This window comes from Macaca thibetana, chromosome 6 (assembly GCF_024542745.1).
Source record: "Macaca thibetana thibetana isolate TM-01 chromosome 6, ASM2454274v1, whole genome shotgun sequence".
Lineage (NCBI taxonomy): Eukaryota > Metazoa > Chordata > Mammalia > Primates > Cercopithecidae > Macaca > Macaca thibetana.
This window is the reverse complement of record NC_065583.1, coordinates 144,684,496-144,707,053: the sequence shown is the minus strand read 5'-3', so window position 1 is coordinate 144,707,053 and position 22,558 is coordinate 144,684,496. Positions and strand designations below refer to the sequence as shown.

At 41.2% G+C, this 22,558-nt stretch overlaps 1 protein-coding gene across 5 annotated transcripts in view; it reads left to right on the top strand.

Moving 5' to 3' along the window:
* Positions 1-22,558, top strand: part of PAIP1 (poly(A) binding protein interacting protein 1) — a 74,416-nt gene that overhangs the window by 28,818 nt on the left and 23,040 nt on the right. Inside the window, exons 1-2 of one of the 5 annotated variants that reach the window (XM_050794868.1) lie at positions 14,814-14,900; positions 16,248-16,417. In XM_050794868.1, coding sequence (XP_050650825.1) covers positions 16,319-16,417 — 99 coding nt within the window. In that variant the 5' untranslated portion in view covers positions 14,814-14,900; positions 16,248-16,318. Of the gene's footprint in view, positions 1-14,813; positions 14,901-15,070; positions 15,671-15,922; positions 16,047-16,247; positions 16,418-22,558 lie in introns of those variants that run through there. The other 4 variants (XM_050794867.1, XM_050794866.1, XM_050794870.1 and 1 more) reach the window with 4 other exon arrangements.

Sequence of the window (22,558 nt, the reverse complement as noted above, 5' to 3'; positions counted from 1 at the left end):
TCAGAAGAAAATGATAGCGTACCTGTTGTTAGATTCTAGCTTTGTCCATTGTTTTTAAGTTTTAATTATTTGCCTACATTTGAACTAAATCTTGAATTCTTTCCTGGCTACAAGTCTCCAAGCTAACATTTAAATTTTTTTCTCCTGTTTTCCTGACTTGGAATAAGTAGAAGTTAAAACTATGCTTTTCTTGAAGCCCTGCAGACTGCAGCAAGACAACTTAAATAAACTATGGGAAAAATCACTATAGCAACTTATATATAAACAGCCTTTTTGTTTGTTGATGTATGGAATACTCAGAAAGTTCACTGCAAGACCTGATTTAAACTACAACCAGGAGACTCTGTCAGATTAACACTACAATCTGAAGAACTACAGAGACTCTCAAAAAACTAGTGTATAGTCTACAGTAGATATTAACCTTTGTTTCTCTTCTGTTTTCGTAGAAACACCTTTTATTAAAAATCTGTTTGCCTGCTTCATATATAGAGTCCTAACCCATCTGTAATGCCACCTCCTGGAATGGGACATAGCTGTTTAACTGAACTGATCTATTCTCGGGACTAAGAGACTGATAAAAAAGATATAAAATGATATATTCAAATTTGCTATTTTCTGCTTATCCCTTTTGTTTTTCCACTCCTTTGTCTGTCTGTTTCTGTAACCAAAAAAGGGTCCTGATCCAGACCCCAAGAGAGGATTCTTGGATCTTGCGCAAGAAAAAGTTCGAGATGAGTCCACAGTGCAAAGTGAAAGTAAGGTTGTTAAGAAAGTGAAGGAGTGAAATAGTCCATAGACAGAGTAGATCATTCCCAAAAGTAAGAGGAGGAATGCACCCACCGTAAGTACAGAGCTTGTTTATATATAGGATAACAACAACAACAACAACAACAACAACAAAAATCACAGGGAGATGTGCTCTATTACAAGGGTTTGTGATAAAGGACTAATTTTCTCAAATACTATATTTTGCAAGAATTGATATTATTCTGTTTAAAGCAAAATTAGGAATGTCTTTGTTCTCAAGATGTCAGGATATTGGTCATTCCTGGTCCTGGGTCTGTTTAGTAAACATTTTTAATCTGTTCCCTTAACCTTAAATATCTAGAGGCTAGGAATACCTAACCCCATGGGAATGCAGCCCAGCAAGTCCCAGCCTTATTCTTCTAGATGGAGTCAATTCAAGATGGAATCACTCTGGTTCGAATGCTTCTGACATATTTCCCCCATCCCTTTTACAAGAGGACCCGTAATCGGGGTTGCAGAAGAATGAAGATCCATCTTCTGTAACTTCATGCTGAACAGGGGCAATGATATTCCTACCTACCTATTAGGGTCTCATATTCAGGTAGAAAGGACGGTAGGGAGGAGCTCAGTCAGAAAGCATCAGTATGGTGAGGGCCATTTGTAACTCTGAGTCCCAGCAAAAGGGATATCTGGAAGATTAACAAGTGTTCAATTTAAGAAAGCGTTGAGTAAGCTTATCTTGCATTCCTATACAAAAAGTACAACAGCAGTATATTCACAACAGCAAGGCAAAATAGTGAAATCATCCCAAGTAAACTAAACAGGAAGGCTTGCCGAGAACTGGGCAGTTTTTGGAACCAAGCTGATATAGGGTCGTCTGATAGCGCATCAATGACAGAGATATGAGTGTCTAAAGCTTTCATAGACTGGGTAATATTAAGTATACTGTGCAGAACATACACACAACATTCGGTTTTGAACAAAGCACAAGTTTCCCCTCAGGCTGCTGTTAAAATTCCAAACTCATATAATTTTGTAAGGTCACCTGCCTAATCTGAGAAGTTTCCTAAGTTAGGAAGGTAAGGCATGGTAAGTATTATTGAAAGTTGCAGCCATGTGCTTGGCTAGGGCTTCGACTTGCAGCTCGATATCCATCATGGCGCCTGTGAGGAAAATATAGCCTACAGGTAGAATCACAAAAATGCCCATTTTTGTCATGTATGCCGAGCCTTTACAATTTCCCAGTTAGATGAGAGAGAGTTCAATTTGGTGAGGATATGTCCTGGGAGATAAGGATGACCCCACATACACTGTCCAGTCCAATTATAAGGTAAAAGTATGGCCAGCCATGGGTTCCACAAGCCCATAACCATCCCCAAGGGGAAGGGTAGGCACCCATTTTTGGTGAATTATGTTGCCATCCCAACCAAATATGGTCTGTTAAAAGAAGGGTCTGATTACATTGTTGAGGCAGCAACCATCCGATATCATGTGTTCCAGTGTGGTGGTGACTATTATTGCACCTTTCAAAACATAGAGATCCTTTGCCTGATACCAGTACTTGAACAGCTGTCATCTGCCTAAGTCCATCATGTACAGTATAACCTAAAGTTGGGGTGGAGTTTAGCTGTTTCCTAATGACATGAAAAAGTGCCTTTTTTTCTCTCCATAGGAAAGGAAAGGACTAAGGTCTGTGTGGCTATGGTACATGGGAAAAGAGAGAATATGTTTACAATATTCAGTTTCCCAATCATAATAAAGTCCCCATAAACTTAGGTTGGCCAGTTGAATATGCGAGGGCAAACCAGAAGTAGAGGAAAGTGGCAATTCTCCACATACTCAACAGTTTGTCCGATTATGTAGAGAAATTAAAGTCTGTGCCCTCTCAGCAAATAAGTTACTCTCTGTGTGATTCCAACTTATACCCAAAAGTAGGATGCCAATCCCTGTCTTTGTGTTGCCAATCCCTTTTGTTTATTTTGAACAGGAGCCAGAGGTCACTGGTTAATTCATGGGAGTAAGTGGTATTAGTGTCTTGTGTTCGGTCGACCTGTGGGACGTCATAAGAAACAAGTTTAATTCAAGATAAGTGGACCCAGTTGTTTATTCCTAGACGTTTAACTGCAGTTGGGATACTAAGAAGAACTTGCTAGGGTCCCTTCCATTTGGGGGAAAGTTGATCTGCTGGAGATCCTTCCTCCCAAGTTTTTAATGGGATACAACCTCCCAGCTGGGTTATAATAGGATTCTCTTCCTTAGTTGGGGAAGGAGTCTTTGGTTTCCATATCCAAGGAGTGTCTTTTGCACTTGTCCTGAGTTGATTACATAACTTTGTAGCATGAAAGTATCTATCAGGAAGTATGTAGTTAAGAAAGGCCTTCCATACATTATTTCAAAAGGACTGAGCTGCAGATTTCCCTTGGAGGGGGCCACTGGAACCTGTAACAAGGCTACAGGCAATAAAGACAGCCAGGTTGCTGATGTTTCCTGTTATAGTTTAGAAAGAGTCCTTTTTAGCGTTTGATTGGGCTCTTTCTACTTTCCCTGAAAACTGCGGCCTCCACACTAAATGAAGGCAGTACTGGATTCCTAGGCCTGAAGATATATTTTGGAGTATTGTCACTGTGAAAGATGGGTCATTATCACTCTGCAATCTCTTAGGCAAGCCAAATCTAGGACTTGTTTCCTTCAATGGCAGTTTAGAAACCTCAATTGTCTTTTCAGACCAGGTAGGGAAAGCCTCAATCCTACTGGTAAAGGTGTCGATGAATAACTAAATATTAAACCCTTTACATGGGATAATCTGAGTATAGTCTACTTGCCAATCTTCACTGGGGTATATTCCCCTAAGCTGAACAAGCCTTACTGAAGAAGGAGGTAAAGATTGGTTATTCAGATTATTCTGGGCACAGACTTTACAGGCCGAAGTTACCTGCTTTACTGTTTTAAATAAACCTTTTACTTAAAAAAGATGAGACATTAACTGAAATTGAGAATCTCTTCCCAAATGAGTAGAATCATGCAAATGCTTAACTATTTCCCACTGATTAGCACCCAGGATCAACAGTTTGTTGTCACTGATTACCCAGCCAGAAGAATCTTGAATTAAACTCTGACCTTTAGCCCATTCTTATTTCTCTCGGTATATCTCGGTTCTGTCATTACTGGGCTGGTAGGCACTAATATGCCTACAAGTCCAACTGGCTCCATTAATGCAGCAGCCTTAGCTGCAGCATCTGCAAAGGAGTTTCCCTTTGTCACACTACAGTCTCATTTTTGATGCCTTCTGAAACAGATTACACCTACTTCTTGGGCAGCAAAACAACATCTAATAGATTTAAATTTTCCAAGTGATGCTGCACAGAGGAGCCCTTAGCAGTTCCTCCCAGATAGCAGCATGAGCATGAAGTACCAGGAAGTGTAAATGTTGATTCTTAAGTCCTTTTCCAGTTGCAGGGCTCTAATAAGAGCTACTAATTCTGCTTTTTGAGCCAAAGTAGAAGTTGGTAAGGCTTCTATTCAATTACCTCATGTTGACTGACAACTGCATACCCAGCTTTTCTGTTTCCCTGGTGCACAAAGCTACTTCCATCTGTAAGACATTCTACTTCAGGCTTATCTAGAGGCTTAGCCTTTCAATTTGGCCAGCTGGAATAAATTTGCTCCGTAACTTGTTTACAAGAATGACTGGCAGGGTGCGGTGTCTCACACCTGTAATCCCAGCACTTTGGGAGGCCGAGGTAGGCAGATCACCTGAGGTCAGGAGTTCAAGACCAGCCTGGCCAATATGGTGAAACCCCATCTCTACTAAAAATATAAAAATTAGCTGGACGTGGTGGTAGGCACCTGTAATCCCAGCTATTCAGGAGGCTGAGGAAGGAGAATCACTTGAATCTGGGAGGTGGAGGTTGCAGTGAGCCGAGATCATGCCATTGCACTCCAGCCTGGGGAACAAGAGCAAGACTTCATCTCAAAAAAAAAAAAAAAAAAAAAAAATGATATAGGGTGCCTGTGGGTTCAGGCAGATAGGCAGCTGGATTTAAAGTCTGGCATACTTAACAGTTACATAATGACTCAGACTCATCTATGAATTTTCCTGAATTTTCCAGAAAAATGGCCAAACTTCTCTTTACATAGAGCCACATCAGACATAGAAAAGGGGACATGTACTCTTACAGTGCCTTCTTCTCTGTTTGCCACTTGTCTAAGTGGACAAAGATTTCCCTTTGGAGATTAAAAAGAGGCTTCACTACAAGTAGTACCTGCAAGGCTAGATTCTTCAGGAAGTGGTGGGTATAAAGTAGGACTAGACAAGTAAGGGGAAGGGGATGTAGGGGTTTCAATACAACTTCCAGGTGGACTAAAAGGAGAAGAGGCCAATGCACTGAATATTCAGAGCTGACAGAGGAGGTTCTGCTCCACCCAAAAATGCCCGCTGAACTTGGGGTGCTTGCATCAAGGGATCATCTGTTATCCTAGTTCTTTTTCTTCCTTTCCTCTCATCAAACATGCACATGCCTGCTGCAGGGTTTTCTCCTGACTGAGCAACAGAAATACTTGAACATGTGGCATTTCATCCCATTTTCCCTTCCCTCTTACAAAACAAATCGAGTTGAAGTATAGTATTCAAGGCTGTAGTTCCAGTAGGTGGCCATTTTTCTTGTTTTTCCAAATAATATCAAGGCCAAACAGTATTACATAGAAGCATCAATTTCCTCTTCTTAAGCCCATTTAATTTAAACTCGTCCCAACATTCAAGAATACATTCTAACATTGAGTCCTTTGGAATCAACAACATGGGTCCCATGAAGGAGGCAGGTGATGTTGGAAGAAAAGTTCCAAATCTACAAGACTGTTTTGCCAATGGCCAAGTTCCACTGAAAAGGATAAGAGAGGTCTTAAGGCCAGTTGCATTAATGACGAGACCTCTGCTGAAAACCGAATTCTCTTATTCACACAAGCCAAATAATATAAATGAGCTAAGCCATGTATCTTAAATAAACCATAACATGAAATCTGACAAAATAAATGTCAAATAAGGCAAACAAAATGAAGAGGATTTAGATGGGGATGACCAGAGCAAGCATGTTCTGGGCAACAATGGTAGCATGGATTGGACAAGCAACGCCAATTTACCTGAATCCAAGAAAGGAAAGAATTTTTTTAGTGTGCAAATGAAACAGAAAAGCAAGGAGAAAAGTCCCCTGATTTCTATCTGTTTTAGTCTGTTCTCATGCTGCTAATAAAGACATCCCTGTGACTGGGTAATTTATAAAGGAAAGAGGCTTAATTGACTCACAGTTCAGCAGTGCTGAGGAGACCTCAGGAAACTTACAATCATGGCAGAAGGAGAAGCAAACACATCCTTCTTCACATGGTGGCAGCAAGGAGAAGTGCCGAGCAAAAGCGGGGAAAGCCCCTTATAAAACCATCAGATCTGGTGAGAACTCATTATCATAAAAACAGCATGAGTGTAATTGCCTCCATGATTAAATTACCTCCCACCGATTCCCTCCCATGACATGTGGGAATTATGAGAACTACAATTTAAGATGAGATCTGGGTGGGGACACAGCCAAACCATATCAATAAAGTGCTTCTTTATTACAACTAGTGGGCATAGCTGCAGCAAAACATAACCACATCTATCTAATCTTATTGCTCATACCTGTTAAATACCAAATCTCAATCAGCAATTTTAGAGATGGGACCTTAGCAGTTAGAGTCTTAAAATAAGCCAAATATAATAAAACCAAATCCTGCAATGCCTTTTGTTCCCAATGTTTCAAAAGCAAGTGGACAGAAATCAGGAGGTACACAAAGGAAGAGAAAGTTCAAATCCCTAAGACCAGTTAAATGATGTTTCCTGAAAATGACAGTGAAACTGAGATAGCAACCAAGAAATTGATTCATGCAGCAAAGAGGACAAGGCAGATTAATACAAAGAACATAGCAGTTAACATCCCATGGTGCCAAACCCATTTTTAGCTAAGAGGGATTTTACTGAATGGGGCCTCAACCCCCTAAATCTTGGGAGGGACTCTAACCTTCCTAAGTTGGGCCTTGAACCCAGGTTCGGCCAAGTGTCTTTGACTTTTATTAAGGGGGCCTTTAACCTTCCCTGTCTTAGGAGAGAGTTAAGTTGGGCCTCTAACCTAATCCCATCCTCTACCTAGGTAAATGCACTCCACTTACCCAAAGTTGGCCACTTGGTGTAGTGCACAGATGATTTTCCTTTGGGTCAGGGGTCTCTTCAGTATAATCCCTTTGTGGTTCACCAGAAAGATGTTACTGGAAAGGGGTCCCGATCCAGACCCCAAGAGAGGGTTCTTGGATCTTGCACAAGAAATAATTTAGGGTGAGTCCACAGTGCAAAGTGAAAGTAAGTTTATTTAAAAAGTAAAGGAGTGAAAGAGTAGCTACTCCATAGACAGAGCAGGGCATTCTTGAAAGTAGGAGGAGGAATGCACCCACCCTAAGTACAATACTTGTTTATGTATAGGATAACAAAAACAAAATCACAGGGATATATGCTCGACTACAGGGTTTGTGACAAAGGATTAATTTTCTTAATTATTATATTTTATAAGAATCAATATTATCTTTAAAGCAAAATTAGGAATGCTTTTGTTCTCAAGATATGGGGATATCAGGACATTCCTGGCCCTGGGTCTGTTTAGTAAACATTATTAATCTGTTTCCTTAACCATAAACATCTAGAAGCTAGGAATGCCTAACCTGGGAATGCAGGCTAGGGCTGCATTGAATGACGGCTTTTTCCTAGTCCTCATTCAAGACTAAGTCTCTCTGGTTTGAATGCCTCTGACATGCCCAAGAAACTCTGATATGGCTTGCCTGTATCCCCACCCAAATCTCATCTTGAATTGTAGCTCCCATAACTCTCACGTGTTGTGGGAGGGAGGTGGTGAGAGATAATTGAATCATGGGTTAGTTTCCTCCATATTATTCTCGTGGTAGTAAATAAGTCTCACGAGATCTGATGGTTTTATAAGGGGGTTTCCCTTTTTCCTTGGTTCTCATTCTGTTTTGTCTGCTGCCATGTAAGAATGCCTTTCTCCTTCCTCTATGAGTGTGAGGCCTCCCCAGCCACGTGGAACTGTAAGTCTCTTAAATCTCTTTTTCTTTATAAATTACCCAGTCTTGGGTATGCCTTTATCAGCAGCATGAGAATAGACTAATACAACCTCTGATCCAAATTTCTCCAAAGCTATCAACTTGGCTTTTTTAGTATGTAAACCTTCTTAAAGTTTCAAAATGAGGACTGAAGGAAATAAAAATATTTCACCCCAAAATGTATTTATCTGACATATTTTGCCATGGCTGTTCAGAGGGCCTGCAAATGAAGTATCCCTGCAAAGCTGCCTTTTGTGGGAGAGAGCTGCATCTGTAGAGAAAATCTGTATTGATGCAGCCAGGTTCTTTCTGAGGCCTTCCATTGTCTATATCAAGAAAAGATTAACTGAGAGTCTGACAACTTTAAAGGTCTGAAAAAGTATTCGCCATCTAGCCTCTCTGAGGTCTGCTACCTGTTAAGTTTCATCTATATAACAAGACCACCTTTGCTAGCCAGGCTTCCTCTTCTCTCTCTCTCCCGTAACAATGTTTTGCCATTGTAACCTGTTTTGTCACAATCTAAGCCCCCATTCTTCCTGTAACCTCAATATGGTATATAAGCTTCTGAATCCCATTAGGGGTTGGAGTGATCACTCTATGGTTCTCCCTCATGTACATGTTAAAAAATTTGTATGTCTTTTCTCCAATTAGTCTGCCTTTTGTCAGCAAATTTTTCAGTGAAACTTCAGAGGACAAAGCAGAAACTTTCCTTGGCATATACCCCTAAATCTGTTTCCTTTAGGTATTTTCCATCTTACAGGCTGAGGCACCAAAGCCGGAATCCTGGAAGTCACCCTGATCTCTGGCCTCTCACTAATGCCTCACACACAATCTGTCAACTTCTTCCTAAACATCTCTTCAGTGTGGCCTTTCTCTCCAACCCCACTACCACTACCTTTCTGGACACCACCATTTCTCACCAAACTTTCTGTAATAGCCACTGAACTTGTTTTCCTGCTTCACGTCTCATATGCCTCAAACCTAGTAATCTCACACCCCTGCATATCCTCAGCACCTGGAACAGTGCTGGCAGGAAGTAGACACAAAATCAATATTCGTTGAATTAACAAGTGAATGAATGAATTGCTATTGTAGGGGACAAATAAAAACTTCCCCTTTGCTCTCTCAAGTTTTACTGAAAAATCAACTGACAAAAGGTATATTAATAGAAATGACTTTGAGGCCGGGCGTGGTGGTTCACGCCTGTAATCCCAGCACTTTGGGAGGCCGAGGTGGGTGGATCACCAGGTCAAGAGTTCGAGACCAGCCTGGCCAATATGGTGAAACCCCGTTTCTACTAAAAATACAAAAATTAGCTGGGCGTGGTGACGTGTGCCTGTAATCCCAGCCACTTGGGAGGCTGAGGCAGGAGAATCGCTGAACCCAGGGAGGCGGAGGTTGCAGTGGGCCGAAATCGTGCCACTGCACTCCAGCCTGGGTGACAGAGCAAGACTCTGTCTCAAAAAAAAAAAAAAAAAAAAAGAAAGAAAAGAAATGACTGTGCTCAGAGGAGAGTCACAAAGTAATTACCCAAATGGGGTACAGAAGCTGATATACTTACTATCTTGAAGTTACAGAAAGAGTGGAAGCTCAGCACATAGCCAAAAACAGATTACGGTGTTAAATCAGTTATAATAGCAAGACAGAGTGAGAGAGAGAGAGAGAAGAGGAGAACTGGCTAGCAAAGGTGGTCTTATTATGTAGATGAAATCTCACAGGTAGCAGTCCTCAGAGAGAATGTTTATAAACCTTTAAAGGTATCAGAGTCTCAGTTAATCTTTCCTAGACGGGACAAGTGAGCGTCTCAGAGAAAGCCTCACTGCATCAATGCAGATTTTTCTCTACAGATTCAATCTTCCCCACAAAAGGCAGGTTTCTAACTATTCTTATATGTTCAGCCCATCTGAATAACCATCTTGAACTATGTCAAGGAAATATATTTTGGGGTGAAATATTTTGGTTTCCTTCATTAGCCTCATGGAATTTACAGTACAGCTAAGAGATCAACGTTAAACAAGTATCAGTAGATGTTAAGGGGGGTCCAAGCAGCATTCCTGGCTATCTTAGACTCTAAGATGAATTGGATCCCTAATCCAGAATGGAGTCTCAAGAGTTGACTGCCTGGGGTTATGTTTAATAGTGGCCAGAGGAAAATAATTTACACAGATGAGACACACGAGGACAAATGCATCAGCTAACCTTTTTCTCTCTTAATGATGACCCCACTCATTTATAATGATATGTAAGTTGCTATGATGATTTGTGCAGAAAGGAATTAACTGAACTAGCTAGCAGAGAATTAGGAGTGATGGAATAAGATGGAACAAAGTTTATTTATATGTTAGGTTTCTAAAACTTAATTATAGATTCACATGCAATTCTAAGAAATAATACAGAGAGATCTTGTTTATGCTTCACCTTGTTTCCCCCAATAGTAATATCTTGTATAACTATAATATGATATAAGTGATACAGTTCACCAACCTTAGTTTTACATGCACACGTGTGTATGTGTGTATGTGTGCGCACTTATTTCTATGGAATGTTATCACATGTATAGACTCATGTGACCATCATTACAGTCAAGAACAAAATAGTTCCATCACAAGGTTTTTCTCATACTACCTACTATTTTAATAACCACATCTTCTTGCCTCTAAATTCCACTCCCTCCTTAATCCCTGGCAACCACAAATCTGCTCTCCATCTTCGTAATTTTGTCATAAACTGAATCACACAATTACTCTTGAGATAGAAATTTTGTGTTCAGCATAATTCCCTTGAGATCCATCAACATTCTTATACTAGTAGTTGTTCCTTTTTTTGCTGAGTAGTATTCTGTGGTATGAATGTACCACAGTTAAACTATTTATTCATCAAACGATATTTGGGTTCTTTCTAATTTGTGGCTATTATTAATAATGCCACTCTAAATATTTGGGTACAGGATTTTATGTGAATATACATCTTAATTTCTCTGTGAGAAATGTCCAGTAGTGCAATTGCTGGGTCATACAGTACTAATATGTATAGTTTTTTAAAGAAACTATCAAACTGTTTTCTAGAGTGACTACAGCATTTTACATTTTCACCAGCAACGTATGAGCAACACAGTTCCTAGTTTCTCTACATCCTTGAATTTGTGTTGTCACTATTGTTTATTTGAGCTATTGGAATAAGTAGGTAGTGAAATCTCAGTGGTTTTTAAAACATTTTCCTACTGGCTAATTATGTTGAACATTTTTCATAGGCTTATGCTATCTGTATATTCCCTTCAGTGAAGTGTTCTTTCATTTATGTTTGGCCCTTTTCTAACTGAATTGTCCTTTTACAGTTGATTTGGGTTTTTTGTTTGTTTGGGTTTTTTTTCAGATGGAGTCATGCACAACCCAGGCTGGAGTGCAGTGGTGCGATCTCGGCTCACTGCAACCTCTGCCTCCTGGGTTCAAGCGATTCCCCTGCCTCAGCCTCCCAAGTAGCTAGGATTACAAGCACGCATCACCATACCTGGCTAATTTTTGTATTTTTAGTAGAGACGGGGTTTCATATGTTGTCCAGGCTGGTCTCGAACTCCTGACCTCAGGTAATCTGCCTGCCTCAGCCTCCCATAGTGCTGGGATCGCACCTGGCTACAGTATTCTCAATACAGTTGAGTTCTGAGGGTACTTTATATATTCTAGACACGAGTCTTTTGTCAAATATGTGGTGCCTTCATCCATTTTTGTTGCTATAAAAGAATAGCTGAGGCTGGGTAACTTATAAAGAAAAGGGTTTTATTTGGCTCACTATTCTGCAGGCTGTACTAGAAGCATGGCACCAACATCTGCTTCTGGTGAGGGCTTCAGGCTGCTTCTATGCATGGCAGAAAGGGAAGGGGAGCCAGTGTGCAGAGATCACATGACAAGAGAGGAGGCATGAGAGAGGGGGAGGGTGCCAGGCTCTCTTCAACAACCAGCTCTTGAGGAAACTCCTTGGGAACTAGTAAAACCATAACTCATTCATTACTGTGAGAATGGCACCATGCCATTCATGAGGAATCTGCCACCATGACCCAAACACCTCCCATTAGGCCCCACCTCCAACATTCAGGATCAAGTTTCAACACGAGGCTTGGAGGGTCAAATATACAAACTATACCATGTGGTTTGCAAATATTTCCTCTTGCATATTTATGAAAATTTTCTCTTGGTAGCTGGCCTTGAAAGGCTGCACTGTCTACTCCCACAAGGTCTAATGATGATCCTGAGGTAAACAAGTTCTAAACATCAGTCTTTTTTTTTTTTTTTTTTTTTTTTACCATCACTAGACTGGTGACCTAAGGAAAGGCAGGACCATTGCAGGTGAGTCCTATTTCTGTTAAAAGCTTATAATGGACTAAGTACTGGGTTAGGACCTAAAGGATTAAAAGGCATCCTCTGTATTCAGAGGGCTAGTTTAGGGAAGGAGACATTTAAATAAACCAAATACTAACAATAACAATCTGGCATGCTAACTACTAAGACACTTTTCCCAGGGTACACTTATCACAAGGGAGAGAATCTAAGATTAGGCAGCTTGGGAAGTCTTACTGGAGAAAGGCTTTCAAGTACAGTTTAAGGAAACATTTTTTTTTCATAGTTCACAGCAGGTCCTTTTCCCATATTACAACATATTTTCCAACCTGTCCAGATTTAGTTCTACTCTCCTTTCACCATAAATAAATAAGAAAGGCATACATGTGGATGATGAGCACTCTGATGATTCTCTTTAGGGAGGTCCACATGGTACTCACACGTTCATGTGTTTCTGTGTATGCATTTTGCAATACCTGCCAGTTAGCTCTAAAACAGTCCCAAGATGGATCTGAGCCCTTGTGGTATCTTGGCACCTTTTCTGTAAAATGAAGATATTGGAATGTCTAATTCACAGGATATGAGGATAAAATAAAATGATAAAAGCTCTTGAAAGGTGACTGACACATAACAAATATTAGATATTTTTATTATCATGATGCAAAATCCATTCATGTTATCTCCAAGTCCACCATCCACACATTATAAGAATAGGGCAAAAGTTATACAGTAACAAATATGGAGGAGGCAAAGGATATCTTACCTAACTTTCCTAACAAGAGGGTGTGAAGATGTCATGACATCACCATGGATACAGTAATGGCCTTATCTTCACATAGGAAAGTCCCAGGTGTTAGAAAAGGTGCTATTCATCATAAAGGTTTTAAGGGGAAGTGAAAGGGTGGTGAGTGCAAACAAAAGCTTGGGACAGAATTGGGGCATCTACTTCAGTGGAGCATAACTCACCGTTAGTTTTCTAGCATAGTTTATGGGTCTTTCCTATATGATAGAAAAGTCCAGACAAGAAGTGACTGGTGACCACATACAATAATGAATTTTAAAATGTTAAAATTGTAATTTTTAAAATTGTAATCTTGTCTGTAATATATGCTCAGTGCTACAATACAGTTATTACTTTACAGATGAGGAAAGTGAGGCTCAGAGAAGCTAAACCCCTTACTTATTCAAAATCACACAGCCAGTAATAGTCAAGGCTGGAATCCCAACTAAGCTCTGGCAGACTGAATCCTATACTTTCCCTACACTGAAGAGCCACACGTACTGCTGGCTTCCTTCCCTGACTTCATTATTTTTGCCTAACATCAATAGCATGAATCATTTATTCATGATTGCCCTCGGTAAAGCCATTTTCTTATTCATTTAGGGGAAAACATTGTTTTCTTTATTAATCAGAAGAGAAAATGGTTAACAAAAGTTTGTGTTCCTAATTGAAATGATTCTTAAGATGAAAAGATAGAAAAACATGAAACCCTGCTTACAACACAAGGCTAAAATCAGAATTTGTGGAGATGGATCAATCCAACAGTAAGGAAATCAATTTTTCCTTCCTTGTCGTTACTCATGTTCATCCATCCTTTCGTTGGCATTAACACTGTTAGGCCTGACAAAAACAACAATTTACATATTAATAAAGTCTAGAATTGTGCTGTGCAACGCAGTAGCCACTAGCCACATGTGGCTCTTGAACCCTTGAAATGTGCCAATCCTGACTAAGATGTGCCGTAAGTGTAAAATATACACTGGATTCCAACTAGTATCTAAAAAACAGAGAAAATATTTAATATTTTAAATCACATATTAAAATACCATTTTGAACATAATGGATTAAGTAAATTTAAATTAATTTCACCTGGGTTTTTGTTGTTGTTGTTTTTGCTTTTTTGAAACGGAGTTTCGCTCTTACTGCCCAGGCTGGAGTACAATGGTACGATCTCGGCTCACTGCAACCTCTGCCTCCTGCATTCAAGCGATTCTCCTGCCTCAGCCTCCCGAATAGCTAGGATTTACAGGCATGTGCCACCACGCCCGGCTAATTTTGTATTTTTAGTAGAGACAGGGTTTCTCCATGTTGGTCAGGCTCGTCTCCAACTCCCTGCCTCAGATGATCCGCCTGCCTCGGCCTGCGAAAGTGCTGGGATTACAGGCGTGAGCCACCGCGCCTGGCCTCACCTGTTTTTCACTCATTTAATGTGGCTTCTCGAAAATGTAAAATTACATAAGTGGTTTGCATTTGTGGCTCGCATTATATTTTCATTGGACAGCACTGATACAAGATGAAAAAGAGGGGAGAGTTACATTGAAAGGTAGCACATTTTCTCGAAATTTCTGGAGGGGAAGGTTAAAGCAGAGAGAACGAAGCTTGTTAAACGTAGGTGTGACCTACTGCGGTAAACACCTAGTGCGAATTAAAAAGGGGGAAACACATATTTTGATTCCGTTTCTACTCCCTTCCCCCGATGCTAACAGAGCAGGTGGCAGTCTCCCAGGGACCAGTCCTCAGCAGTCCGCGGGTCTCGGTCGGAGCCGAGTCGCTGAACACACCTGTGCGCCAGCGAACCCTGGCGCAGGGTCCACGCCCCCTCCCCCCGTGTTTTTATTTTCCGGGCGTCAACTGTCAGTCTCGCACGTCTCTCCTGAGAACTACCAAGTAGGTCGGGCCTGCCTGTGGTAAGCGTCCCCCTCACCCCTCATACCCCCAGCCTGGCCCCAGGAACCCAGATGCCCCTGCCCGAGCCTGACTGCGGGCCGACCGGTGGCCGAGACGCCACTCGGCGGGCGGCCTGCAGGGCTTGGGGTCCCGCCAGTCGCGAACGGGAGGAGCCGCGCGGGCGCGTCCCGGGCCTCCGTGCCGCAGGGGGCCGCTGTGACCCGCCTGCGCCCCTGCCGCGCCGAAGGCGGGGAGCCGGGTTTTGGGGGAGAATTGGAAAGCCGAGGGTAGCCTCGGGGGGCGGGCGCTCTGGAGTGGCGGGTGCTCGGCCTGCTGTCCGCTCAGCCAGAAGCACCGAGCAGCCGGGCCGCCAAGCCGCCAAGCCTGGCCCGCCGCCCTCCTCCTCCATGAGGCCCGAGTGAGGCGCGGCGGCTACAGCCGACCCGCGGCGCCTTCCCCCCCGCGTCCTATCGCGAGCGCAGCGGCAGCGGCCCCTGGAGGAGGAGGCGGAGGAGGAGGAGCATGTCGGACGGTTTCGATCGGGCCCCAGGTGCTGGTCGGGGCCGGAGCCGGGGCCTGGGCCGCGGAGGGGGCGGGCCTGAGGGCGGCGGTTTCCCGAACGGAGCGGGGCCTGCTGAGCGGGCGCGGCACCAGCCGCCGCCGCAACCCAAAGCCCCGGGCTTCCTGCAGCCACCGCCGCTGCGCCAGCCCAGGACGGCCCCGCCGCCAGGGGCCCAGTGCGAGGTCCCCGTCAGCCCCCAGCGGCCTTCCCGGCCCGGGGCGCTCCCAGGTACGGAGCAGCTCTAAGGGCCCCAGTCCTCCTTGGCAAACGCTTCCCCACGGCCTTCCACGCGTGCCGAGGCCCGACGTTGTCTGCGGTCCCCACCCCCGGTTCCCCGAAAGCATTCCCCGAGAGGGCCGCGTGACCGGGCAGGGACGGGCCCGGAACCGGGTTTGGAAGGTGTCTGCTGGAATCCTTTGTGCGCCCGGCTGGGGGGAGGGGCCGGGTGCGCGGTCTCGGAGTTCGCCGTCCCGGGAGGAAGTAAAAATCGCCTCCCCTCAGCAGCCCTCTAAAGCGAGACCCTAGCAACCAACCACCTCTTTTCCACCGATCCCTTTAAAAAGACAGAGGGGAAAAAAGCTCGCAAGCACGCATTTAGAGGCAGGTATGCCCATAAATGAGTCACAGCAAGTCTATTGTTCCTTTTTGTAGGCTGTCTGTACACATCTCGGCGATAACCATAAATTTCATGACGGTTCCTATTTAACTCTTAAAAACAGACGCTTTTCAGATGGGTTTTCAGTATATAGCAAGTTGTTGTACCAAGGAAAGAAAGCATCTAACGCCCGGTTTTTTTCTTTCTCAGAGCAAACGAGGCCCCTGAGAGCTCCACCTAGTTCACAGGATAAAATCCCACAGCAGAACTCGGAGTCAGCAATGGCTAAGCCCCAGGTGGTTGTAGCCCCTGTATTAATGTCTAAGCTGTCTGTGAATGCCCCTGAATTTTACCCTTCAGGTTATTCTTCCAATTACACAGTAAGTACCCCCTTTTTCCTACAACTCTGGGTTAATTTACTGGAATAATGTGATTATTTGTTAGAGTATGTTTGTGCTTTCTGTACTACACCTAAAATTTTTTTTTATTGTGAATGTTTTGAATTATTGAACTCAGAATGAAGCAAAGCTGATTCAGGAATATATTTTGTAGTTATATTCAAGGTATTAGAATGTAAGCTTGAGAGTACACATCTGTGTTCTTGTTTCTAGTGATTATTCCATTATGTTAAAATAGACATAGTTTTGGTCCTAATTATTGTATGCAGAAATGTCCTACGGGGTTGTGATAAAGTATTTACATAGGTATAAAGAACGTTTAAACTTTCAGTTTTTCTTTGTAACTTATATAACAACTTTAAAACATAGTCACTTTTCTTAAATAGTCGTACAAAGCACAGTTGGAATATGTAGAAAGGAATTTGTTGTAGTGGATAAACCCAGATGAGTAAATGCATAGGGATTAATTGTAGAGAAGTGGGAGGGAATCATTGAAGAAATGATTGATGATACTTTAGCTTAAGTCCTGTCTTTCATATCTTCTTAGTTTTATTGAAGTATAGCAGAGAATACTGTACTTAAGTATTAGCTCAGTTTCATAGAGTGAACACTCAACTAACCAGCATCACAGTCAGGAAATAGAACATTATCAACATCCCAAAAACCCCCTCTGTCTCCTTCCAGTTGTTCTGATGTCCAAGTATAACCACTGTTTTAACTTCATTGGATAGTTTTGCCTGTGTTCAAAGTTTATATAAATGAAGTCATATAGAATATTTTCTTTCTCACTTTCACTCAGAATCAAGATTACTCCATATTGTAGCATATAATTGGAGGTGACTTATTTTTATAACATTCCATTGCATGAATATATCCCATTTGTCTGACGAACGTTGGTAGCTTTCACTCTTGGGTTATTATGAATAGGGCACATTGTGTGTCTTGCTGGCTGTGTGCCTTTATTTCTGTTTGGTATATACCAAGGAGTGGAGTTGCTGGGACTTAGGGTAGCCAGCTTTAGTAGAGACTGCCATGTAGTTTTCCAGAGATTGTTCCACTGTACATTCTGAGTAGTGTATGATTTCCAGTTGCTCTACTTCCTGGTCGACACTTGGTATTTTCTATTTAAGTTTAACCTTTCTGGTGGGCGTATAGTATCTACTTGTGGTTTTAATTTGTATTTCTCTTATAACTGATAATGGCACACCTTTTTTATTATCTCTTTTTGGTTCTCCTTCCATATTTTACAGTAAAAGTATAGAAAAGCTATGTTCCATGTTTTAGATACTCCATGATTCTTACACTGTATAGGAGAAAGCTTTGGGATTGGAAAGAAAAAGATATAGCAGGAAAAGCAATTGATATAGAGTGAAAAAGGCCATCTATCGTGTGAGGCAGGAATGAGAGTATCTTGAGACTTGCCAGAAAATTGTATTTAGCTCACAGAGGAGAAGAACCATTAGAGCGCTATAAGTAGTTGAATAAACTCTAAGGATGCTTGTTCTAGCAGCCACAAGCAGGTTCCCATTTATTTTCTTCCCTATTGACTTGGGCTATTTTATGATGGAGGTATACAGGGGTGTGTTTGTAACAATCGTGTATCAACTATTTTTACATGGTTCAAGTGACTTTGGGGCTGTAGAGCAGTATATAAAGTAATGTTAGTCCACTTACTTTGAGCCACTGCATCTTTTAGGCATTCCTTGCCATCCTCTTATAGATGAGCACCTCCTGTGCTCAATTTGCCAAAACAGATTGCAGCCTGGCACCTGGAAACCTGTGTGGCCTGCAGGTGTCTTCTCTGGCCCTGAATGGGTTTGTTTTTTATTTTAGTTGCTTTAATTAATTACCAATACCTAAATTAGATATTAGAAACTTGAATCATAAAATCTGGCCTTAGTGGACTGGCATTGTGATACAGCAAAAATTGGTTGTAGCTGAGTAGAGGCATTCTCTTTAGATGGAGTCTGTGAGCTCTAATTTGCTTTCTGGCTTATTTCATTCATTTGTAATCTACCTGAATTCTACAGGCATTCAGGCTTACTACCCCTATTCTGGTATATTCTCTAGCCTTACTAGTTTACCCTAATCTTCACTCATAGTTAAGGCTAAAAAAGTTTTTCTCGATCCAATTAGCCACAGAACAGCAGAATCCTTTTTTCCCCCTGACTCTTAGGATGAGCTCTTGTTGCAAAGTAAATGTATTCTAGTGGTGGCCATAATCCAAAGTTAGCTACGTTCACTCACTCGTTCAACAAATAGTCAAGTACTTATCATGAGTCAAGCACTGGTGATACAGCAACAAACAAAATGGACAGAAATTCCTGTCTTCATGGAGTCTCTGTTCTAGTAGTCTCCTGTCTCAGTTTCCAGACATTTATTGAGTCTGCTTTTGTTCTACACATGAAAATCTGTTTCCTGGTATCCTTTTTCTAACAGCTTTTATGGTAGTCTTCTGCTGTGCTTTCTTAACTCCTTCAAGGCACCAAGCCCTTTTATCTTCAGTTCTTCCTCTAATCCTGCTGCTAGAATTTCCTACTTTCCATGCCTTCTTACCAGTGAGTTGCTATATCCATTTATTCCTGGCCATTGTTTCTTCTCAGACAAACCATTATGCCTTGAATATTTCATCACAGTTCACTTACCAGAGCCAAAAATTTAACATAGGAATTCATAAAGCATTGATTAAGAGACAGAAGTTCCCTCCCTCCCCTGCAAAACGAGCTTTTTTTCTAAGAGAATCCCTCTTCAAGTTACTTCCCAGTTTTTCTTCTGCCTTGCAGTAGTATCATTCTCCAATAAGTAAAATTATTCACTGTCTCTCACTGTTGAAACCTCTGCAGTCTGATCTCCCTAATTATATTGATACTATTTTTGTGACTGATGTTCTTCCGATTTTTAAATTTATCCTCCTAAATCTCATTTTAAAACTTTAAGCACAGTAGGATCTATTCAGTTTATAAGTCCCCATGTGCCAGGTCCTGTGCTAGGTGCAAAGGTACCTTTTTAGTCTATCAGAAGCTCCGTCTCATTTTTATAAGAACTAAGTATTTAAGGTATTAATTTTGTTCTTTTTTCTCTCTGAACATAATCTCCTTCATTCCCAAGACTCCGCAATGATTATCCTCTTCCAGATTTCAACCTATGAATTTATTCTGTAGCATTTGTTGTTGTGAGCACCTCTTCTCCCCTACCTCTTTGGCTTCTGTGGCAGTACTTTCTTTATCCTCCCAATTTGCAGATCATTCCTTTTCCCCTCAGATGACTGTTGGTGATGTTCTTTCTTCCATTTTATTACCTCCTTTGCTAATCCCACCTATTCCCTAGAATCTATCACTTATGTGCTAATAACCCTGACATCTTATTCTTCCTTTGAACTCTAGGCATACATTTTCATTTGTTTGACCACTTCCTGAGGACCTCACATTCAAATGCAAGTATAAAATCTATACACAGTATAAAAATTATTCATGCGAATCTCTTCTTTCTAATTAGCTGCTTACACTAAGAACTGGGTGGCATATTGACTCACCTCTCCTGCACACCCTTGCCTTAGTTCAATCCAGCTAGCTAAAGTAGTCTTGACTGTATTCACTCTCTGTAGTGTCTGATCAGTTTTGTTTTATTCCCACTGTTTTGTAATAGGTTCTCATCTCTTGACAATGTATATAGAGTACCTACCATGAAAAAGTACATTTTCTAATTGATATTGCTCCCAATCTCCCATAGAATTCTAAGAAAAATAAAACTTGAAAATATCCCTGTTTGGAAGCCATTTGATTCCACATTGAAGACTGAAGAAATTTGTGGCTTTAAAAAATCTGGTGCTAGAGAAGTAATGCAGGCTTTGATTCAAACACGTTGGAGTGCCTGTCTGTTCCAAATACTCTATCCCTCCTTTTTTGCTTAAAATGGCAGGCTCTGGATCCTCTGTTCTGCTATATTCAAAGCAGTTCTACTTTCTTCTTTTACTTATCAGATTTTACATTTTCTTAAGAGAGTTCTGTTGATTTAAAAAAAAAAAAAAAAAAAAGGACTGCAAATCAGTGTTCTAAGCAGCATTTTTGCCACAAAGAATGACATTTGATGGAAACAGGAAATTAGTACCTTCAGCTGGGACCCCTACCTTTGCCTTTCTCCTATTCCTTGTCATTAATAGTGGTAGGATACTACAAGTCTATAAAACTAACAACTGTATATCAAAAACTTAAGACTAGTTTTTAGTTATGAAATTCCCATATGTATGTAGTTAACATTAAGTATATGAATGTGTACAATTATGCCTAACTGCTTTCACAATTTTATAATGTCAATATTTATAATGGGAACATTTTCTCACTCTAGAGGTAAGTACTGTTGTCTCTTGTTTTCTTAAATGGCTATATGATATTCCATTATACAGATACATGATAATGTATTTAACCAATTCCTTGTTAATGGATTGTTACATGGATTTTTTGGCAATGAACATCTTTGTACATAAAGTCAAAATTGGGTTTTAAGCTTTTGTCATTTGAGTTTCACATAGAAGTTAAAAGTATAGGCTTTGTTCTGCCCCCAATTCTAACTAGTTTTGTGACCATGCACAGTCACTTAAGTTGGTGCATGGTCCTTCCTTGCTCAAACCCTCTCCCCCATCCTGTTTTTCCTACTCCCTTAAGAGCCAGTTTCCTTAATTTGGCCCCCAAAGCCCTCTAAGATCTCTCTCCTTATCTGCCTCATTGACCTTATTAGTTACCACCCTTCCTTAGCTTCTGTATTCTATTGTCTTTGTTTTTCAAAGCTATTAGGCCTCCTTGGGGCCTGTGTGCTTTTTGTGCCCTGAGAAAGACAGAGAATGTCTTTCCTTAAATATTTGTATGGCTGGATCTTTTTTTCTTTCTCAGTTTATATATTAACTCTAAGAATCTTTCCTTGGCTTTTTGCTTTTTATTCATTTATTTTTATTTTATTTATTTATTTTTTTGGTAGTATATTTCAACTTCTAAATACGTCTTCCATCATGGGCGATGAGCTCCATGAGAGGAGAGCCTGAGCCTTGTCTGCTTTATTCATGTCATGGCAGTATCCCATCCCCAAGACAGTCTTTGGCACTTAGTAGACACTCAGCAGCCACACCATTTTGAATGAATAACCAAAGTGACTTAACTACTCTGTGCCTGTTTCCTCTGTGAAGGGAGGATAATAATGCTTACCTCAAAATTTAGTAGGTTAAACAAGAGGCAGGCAAAGCCCTTATGGTGTCTATCACATATCTTATATGCAGCTGGTGGCTATTAGCTTATTAATTGGAGTACCATCCTAGGTGCCAAGAAATACAGCTTTGTATCATTCTTTTTGGATGCTTTTTATACTTTAGCCCATTTATGTATGAATATATGGTTTTTGCATTTGGAATATGACTCAGTATTCTCCTAGAAATTTAAAATGTAATTCATTTGTTGAGCACTTTGTGCTTTACTATGTGATCTTCACCAGTCTAGGCAAATTTGATTAATTCACTTAATCCTCAGAGTCATAGCTATAATATCTATGATTAGTAAATAATTTCATCAATATTAATACCTCCTATTATAGTAGAGTGTTTAACTTGGGTTCAAATGTGTGACCAAAATTTAATGTATTAGAGTTTATATATCCTTCTATTCAATGAACACTATACGTGAATGAAAAAGGCACATGAATCTGCTATTTCTACAGCTGGTTTTACTTCCTGAGTGCCTCTCATAGTACATGCAACTTTTGCTAAGTATCCCTTCAGTCTCTAAAGATACACAGGCTGGGCATAGTGACTCTTACCTGTAATCCCAGTGCTTTGGGAGGCCAAGGTGGGTGGATCATTTGAGGTCAGGAGTTCAAGACCATCCTGATCAACTGGTGAAACCCCATCTCTACTAAAAATGAAAAAAAAATTAGCTGGGCCTCGTGGTGCATTCCTGTAGCCCCAGTTACTCCGGGAGGCTGAGGCAGGAGAATCGCTTGAACCTGGGAGGCAGAGGTTGCAGTGAGCAAAGATCTTGCCACTGTACTCCAGCCTGGGTGACAGAGCGAGACTCCATCTCAAAATAAATAAAACAAAAAATAAAGATACATAAAAAGTGTACAACATGACCTCCAAATGGT